The 7,228-nt window shown below is 38.1% G+C and overlaps 1 protein-coding gene across 2 annotated transcripts; it reads right to left on the reverse strand.

Moving 5' to 3' along the window:
* Positions 1-2,022: 2,022 nt before the first annotated feature.
* LOC148847709 (homeobox-leucine zipper protein HAT22-like) lies at positions 2,023-3,695 on the reverse strand. 2 transcript variants are annotated; one of them, XM_088952362.1, is made up of 3 exons: positions 2,850-3,695; positions 2,668-2,747; positions 2,023-2,494 (listed from the first exon to the last, which is right to left on the reverse strand). In XM_088952362.1, the coding sequence occupies exons 1-3, from the start codon at positions 3,600-3,602 to the stop codon at positions 2,212-2,214; spliced, it is 1,116 nt and encodes a 371-aa protein (XP_088808488.1). In that variant the 5' UTR covers positions 3,603-3,695; the 3' UTR covers positions 2,023-2,211. The 2 variants fall into 2 exon arrangements, with proteins under 2 accessions (XP_088808488.1, XP_088808487.1); XM_088952361.1 differs by having other exon boundaries at positions 2,668-3,632.
* Between the last annotated feature and the right edge of the window lie 3,533 nt (positions 3,696-7,228).

Here is a 7,228-nt window from a genome sequence, read left to right on the forward strand (position 1 = left end):
CAGAGATGGTAGAGGTGGAAAATCCTCGTAATATAATGGGTTCTATTGCCTCTCTCTCTCTCTCTCTCTCTTGTAAATTTGATCCTAAGGGTTACAGGGCACTGACTTTTGCTTTTCATCGGTGTGTCTAATTTAGTTTCCAGTTTCTAACAAATCTTGGGTCAAACAATTTCAGGTTCATCTAGGCTGTCTTTAGTTTAGTTTGAAAGAAATGGTAGGGAAAGGATAACGTAGAAAAATTACCTGTACAAACAACACACCATTAGAGAAGCTCACTAAATTAACAATCTGATCTGAGTTTTAGATTTTTAGAAAGGTCTTTAGTTCAAATCCCAATAGAAGTTAATAATGTAATAAAGTATTATATTATGTCATTTATTATAAGTTATTTTTCAAGCCATTTTATTTTCCTCTTCCAAAAAAAATTATAAATTAGCATCTAATTTATTTTATTGATAAATTATTATTATTATTATTATTATTATTACAATCATATATAGAATATTGAAAACAAAGGTGTACATACAAGCTAAATTGCAAAGGGTAAGGAATTTTGTAATGGGGTCAAATATGAAACTTCCTTACACTAACCCATATATTTCCGTCACGTACGTAGGAGGGATTGAACATTGAAGGTGTGGTTTCTGTGGGATCCATATCTGATGGACGGCTTGGATTTGGTTACAGGGTACTTGCGTGTATGTGTATGGAAGGCAGGAATGGACTGGATTGCGTAGGGAATTGAAGCTCCCTGCTTGGCACACTGAAGAAGCTTTCTAATAATATTAAGTTTGAAATATTAATGGGGGGATGGTGATGATGGGGATGATGGCATTCAACCAGCAAATCTCAGTTGCTTTTAAGTCTAAACTCTGAAAGAGGTCTGTGAGGTACATTCCGAGAAAGTCCCGGGTTTTCATTTCTTGCTCTCCATCATTTTCGTCTTGATTCATGGATGATGTATATATGGACCATGTTAATTGTGTGGTATGTGGACCATATACATACCTCTATTCACTATTGATGAGGGATGAGCCCCCCCGCTCATCCATTAATTGTCCAATCCAGTATTCCATTTAATGTAAAATATTTTAGTTTACGTGTGTTATCAGTTATGAGATGCTCATGCTCATTTCAACCATTGAAACTATTCCCAGTCCCAGCTGATGAGAATGGTTGGTTACTTATAAACAAAAAATCTGGTTTATATGAGGTGGAGGTTGTATATAGGGGAGGACCCACGACACATATCCACATAAAATGTTCGTTATGTTTGTTATGAGAGGATATACTGGACAACTTAATCCCTCCCGAGGAGAAGGGCCAACTGCTAACGACCACGTAACAGGATGAGAATTATAATATTGAGGAGACTATGTATGTCTATTGTGTAATGTGAAAGGGAAGGTCTAAGACTCTAAAAGGCTCCAAACTCCAAACTAATTAAGTGTGTAAGTGGGGAGTGATGAATTGATGATGACACATTAGCTAAATAGCCAAAGGCAGGGCGAGACTAGCAAGGAATAAGCTTAAAGAAAAGGATGAGATGAGATGAGAGGAATTGAGAAGAAGGCTGACCACCTTATTTTTTAATATGTATATTTTGTGGGACAAATGGGAAACCATTGGAGCGTGACCAAGACCAACCCGTTTTTGTAAAGGGGAAACTTCTCACGCCATCTCCCCTATTTCTTCATTAATTCCTCAACTCCTTCCTTGCCCCACACGCTTCTCATCTTTTTCTCTCAAACACATAAACATAATCGTTGGGAGTGGCCATCCTAGCTTAGCTTCTCTCACTTTCTCCTAATCATATCATTCAAACGCATACTATGTTGTTGCTTTTCTTCTTCTCTCTTCCTTCAAAACTTGAACAAAATCAGTTAGTTAACTAATAATAATGAGGAAAGAAAAAAATTATGAATATATTTTGTTGATATATTAATTACAAAAATTAAACATGAGAGACTGGAGACTTTATATTACTAGTTTCTAATTCATATCCATCATTAAGTATTTCTCTTTCTATAAAATATCAATTTAATTAATTAATTAATTACACTAATTTTCTTCTTAGACAAAAGAAAAAGAAAAAAAAAAAAAAAACTGAAGTCTGGAGACATACAATACAAACCCTGAACAAAATGACGAGGGGTTGTTGTTATGACCTGATGTATGTGATACCGGCCGGCGGTGGGTCTTCTTATTTTTCTAACAAGCTGCAGATGGATGGGTGAAAGAGTTATAGAAATGAGGTTTTGACGCCATTGCAATGGGAGCCTTGGACGATCCGTCGCTGCAGATGCCGCCGATCCTCTCACACGATGGGCACATGGTGAGGGTGGCCGCCGGCAGTTGCATGTATAGAGGCTGTGCTAGCTTCAACGCTTTGAGCTCCTGTAGCTCCTTCTTTAATCTCCTGTTCTCATCAGTGAGTGACTCGCAGCATTTCTTCAAGAACTCACAGTCTACTTCCGTTTGCTTCAGCTTTGTCCTGCGTAAAGAAAATTAAAAAAAGAAATGATAATTAAAAACAACAACCCATTTAATTATTAATTGTTAATTTTCAGTTTAGATTTGGACCTAACACATCAAGGAAACATATCGGAGAGAGTTTTTTTTTTTCAGTTCAACTACTTTATGTTAAAGACTGAGAAGCTAGCAGACCTGGCTCTCCTGTTTTGAAACCAAACTTCCACTTGTCGAGGTCGCAGATTCAATTGTTTTGCCAAGGCTTGTTTTTGCTTCTGAGGATCGATATTTCCCAAGAAGGAAGCAGAGAAACACCATAAGGAAGTATATATATATAATACATGCAATCCATTGAAAATAAAAGAAAAAGGAGGTACCGGATTGAGAGTATGGTGCTCTTTAAAGCTTTCCTCCAAAAGGGCAGATTGTTCTTTGGTAAGCCTAAGTTTCTTCCTTGCACAACCTTCCTGATCATCTTCCTCGCTGACTCTGGAAGACACCCTCTCTACCTCCACTTCTTCAGCCCCATGATTCCTCTCCCTCTTGACGCTAGCGTTAGAAAAATATGAGATTCCACTGTGAGGAGAAGCTTGTCGAACGGCGGAGGAATCATCACCCGCCTTGTCCACGTCCATCTTTTCTGCCGCCGGTTGATACTTATCGTCCGAAAGGCTCAACGTTAGTGAAGGCTCTTCACTCTTGATGATCACAGCAGACGTGGAGGAGGAATACATAAATAATTTGTCAAAATTCAAGCATGGTTTAGTCCTTGGGTGATCGGATTTTGGTCGTGTCTCAGGCATAATTTGGGAGGCCAAACCCAGAGAAAGTCCCGTATTACACAGATCCCCAAAGCCCATGTTAAGTCGATCTGAATCAAGCATTAACACTCGGCAGAAATGTAGACTTATGCCTGTTGAGGCTTTGAAAACAAATGCTTGATGCAGGAGAGAGGGAAAGAGCAGAAGAAAAGGATGAAGAGACTTGGCTCTTATTGTGGGAGGTGGGTGGGTGGCTATGCTACACCGATTATAAATCAGGGTCCGCACTCCGCAGTGAATTACTAAAGAAACGAATCTGACGTTAGAAATTACGAAAATCTCAATAATTTCTCTACAGAGGTTGACCATCAGAACTCAGAACCCCACTGCTATATTATCGGTCTATTCTCTCTTAACAAGCAAATAGAGAAACTCTCTCTCTCTCTCTCTCTCTCCGTGTGTATTGTATTACGTATAGAATGGTTGGAATGAATGCATTGACTGCACAATGACGATGCGCCACGTGTCTATGCGTTGGCTGAATGCATGCGAAACGAATTAAATGAAATAAATCATAGCATACCGAGATATTCCCAACGTAAGGCTGTAAAGGCCGTTAGAACGGACTTTGGTCTGACCGAAATCGGATTTCACTGACTTAACTGACTATGGTGAAAACTCATGTACGCCATGTTAGTCATTATCTTATCTCTCTTTTTCGTGTTCTTTTTTTTTTGGAATGAGTAGACTGCACTCCACAGAGATCTGAAATTATAGCCTCTCCTAGTCTTTTAGTAGCCTCCTATAAATCGCATCTGTTCATGAATTTACTTAGGATTCATCTCACATTTCTGAGAATGGACTGAACAGTAAAATCCTTTTTTTTTTCCTTTTTAACATCTCATGTAAACAATAATAGACCAACTTTTTCTTTATTTAGCTTATGTTTCGTTGTATCCGCTTTATGGGGTATTCTTTTTTTATTTTTTTGTTCTCTCACTATTTTGCTCTTTTATGTGGTTTTAACATCTTCCAATAGTAATACATCATAATCCATGGAGCTGAAGTTTGTCTTTTGTTGATATGATAGAAAGTAGAAACGATGACCAGCTTTAATATTTACTTAATTATCATCATCATATCATGTCTTTTCTCAACTACATGAGTCGGCTAAAAGGGTAGTCTAGCACACAAGGCTCCCATTAATATGAGATTTGTGGAGGGATAGATGTATGCAACCTAACCCCTTATATATGGATTGAGAAATTATTTGTAAAATTTGAACCCTAATTACCTAAAATCAAAACGGAAGACCCAACCATTGAGTCATGGTCCACAATCCAAAGAGTTATATATTGGTAGAGCAACTAATTGAAATGGTGGAGGTATAAAGAGGACTTAATGACCCAATTTCTGTTTCTGCTTGTTTCTTTTGTTGTTACAGGAAAATAAAAAATGGAAAAAAAAGGGTAATAGCATATAGGGGCAACTTTTGAGGTTTAATATCAATAAAAGTAATATTTTTAATAAAATTGTAAAAATATGTTTACTTTTTAAAAATAATATCAATAAAAGGTAAAAACATTGTTCACCATCTTCTTATTGCCATTTGTTCACCAGCACCACCGTACGTCGTCGCCTCTGCCTTTGCCTCTAGCAACATTGCCGGAGGTGGCCGGAGGCAGAGGTGGCGGTGGCGGCACTGATGGTCATTTCTTTACCCAACACAGCCACCTTCGCCTCTACCTCCGGCAACGTTGCTGGAGGTGGGTGGAGACAGAGGTGGCGGCGGAGACGCTAGGCAGAGGAATGACCACTAGCACTGCCGCTGCCACCTCTAGCAATGTTGCCGGAGGCGGAGGTAGAGATGGGCGGCAGCTGACAGCAGTGGCGGGTGGTGGCGGACGACGACGCTGGTGAACAAATGGCAAGAAGAAGATGATGAACAGTATTTTGCTCTTTATTGATATTATTTTTAAAAAATTAACTTATTTTTAAATTTTTTTTAAATATTACTCTTATTAATATTAAACCCCAAAAATTACCCTTATATGCAATTATCCCCAAAAAAAAAACCATATCCTACCTATGTGGCGGAAGAAAATATATATGTACGGATTTCAAACAGGTATAGCAAGAATCTGGATCTCCGGCTAACTAGAAAGTTGATGCATAAGAGTGGTTCGGAATTTGGACTTCGGATTCCCTGATGCAAAATGCATGGTACATGAACCCGTTCATTCAATAATGGTTTGTCGGTTATGCTACTGGAGCTTTGGATCACCTATAGCAATTATATGATAAATTTAAGCCATCCTTTTTTTTCCAGACGAGATGGATGATCGATGACGCAAAGTGGGACCTATAAAGTTTAAATGCGACCCGAAACCCGGACAGACCAAATTAACTTGGGTCTGGCTCCGACTCCTTGGTCAATTCATTTAGGAGATACCTCGTAGGACGACGGAGAAGTAAATCAGTAGACAGATATTGTATGCTGGAAACAGGGGTATTCAGCTCCTAGCCACAACAGCCGCACCTAGGCCTCTATCGGATTTCGGACTTCGGATTTTGAATATGAATTAATTCAATCGAATTTCGGAATTTTGGAGTCCATTGACTGTCCTGATTGCATCTCCTTCACAGAAACTGCTTCAAAATTCAAATCTCTTTAATGTGTTGAACAAGATTAAGTTTATTATTTGATGATACACCTGGAGTGAAGTATGGGGTTAAAAAATAGGACAACTGGGTCCTGGGATGGGAATAGAATGACCAAAATCTTACTAAATTAGAATTAAGGGTCTGTTTGGTTTACAGTTGTTATCGGAATCGAAATCAAAATCTTTTGAAATTGGAATTAGAATGGCCCATTTCTATAATCTGTTTAGTTCAGATTATAGAAACGGAAATGAAAATTGAAATCAATAAGAATGGAATTTTATTCTCAAAAAAGGGAAAGGGAATGGCCATTCCAACAAGAGTGGGAATGGGATTCTAATTCCACCTGACCAAACAATTAGAATCAAAATAACCCATTCTGATTCCAATTTCAGACCATTATTCCTGCAAACCAAACGGAACTTAAGATTCAAGCCCAACCAACAACCAACTGGACTTAGTCAACCGAACAATACCAAAGACCAAGGAGTGAGGAAGTGTTGGAGAAGATGTTACGCACCTGATTCGTGGAAGGGAATTCTTTTCATTTTTTTTCTTAGTTATTAAGGTCCTAGTTTCGGATCAATTAATTAACGCCCTCTAAACCCTAATATTTTTGGGGAGATGGTGGTCCATACACTTAATTAGCAGTCAAGGTCATTGAGCTGGTGTTCCAGAAATACCCATCTCTTGTTGGTTAACAATTAAATGGAACAAATTGACCCCTTCTTATTTCTGGGAAAAAAAGAAGGAAGAGGAAATTTGTGATCTCAAGACTTTGAAGTATTTGTTTAGTGCAGATTAAGAAAGGATTATTTAAATAATTAAACCTTTGTCGACAAAAATATCAACAGCAATGAACAGATAGACATTGACTGACACTAACTCATAAATCAAAATTTAATATAGATGATAACTCTAGCCAGCTATTACGGATTAGTACAAGTATCGATCAATCATAAAATATTTGCCTTAATTAAATCAAACTCACCATCTCATCCGACTGGTGCAAGCTATTAATTAAAGAAGAGAAAGATTAGCCATAATTAAGTAACTATAATTAACAACTCTAGTGGAGGTTCTCCTATTAAATTGCCACTTGTCCAATCTCTAAGTTCAAAGTTGAAACCGGCTGCTAGTGCTAGCTAGAGGGTGGTCATTGTTATATACACATATATTGTTGATCTCTCTTTATATGTGGGTGTGGACTGTGGACACACCAATGATATGATAGATCAGGGATAGAGAGAAGATGGATCCCACCAATGATTTGGTATGACGGTCATTCGATTCCTTGTGGAGCTAGAGTAGAAGTTGGGTTATGGGTGGATGAT

The sequence above is a fragment of the Nelumbo lutea genome, chromosome 6, assembly GCF_056320005.1.
Source record: "Nelumbo lutea isolate HS-2025 chromosome 6, American lotus-T2T, whole genome shotgun sequence".
In the NCBI taxonomy this organism is placed as follows: domain Eukaryota; kingdom Viridiplantae; phylum Streptophyta; class Magnoliopsida; order Proteales; family Nelumbonaceae; genus Nelumbo; species Nelumbo lutea.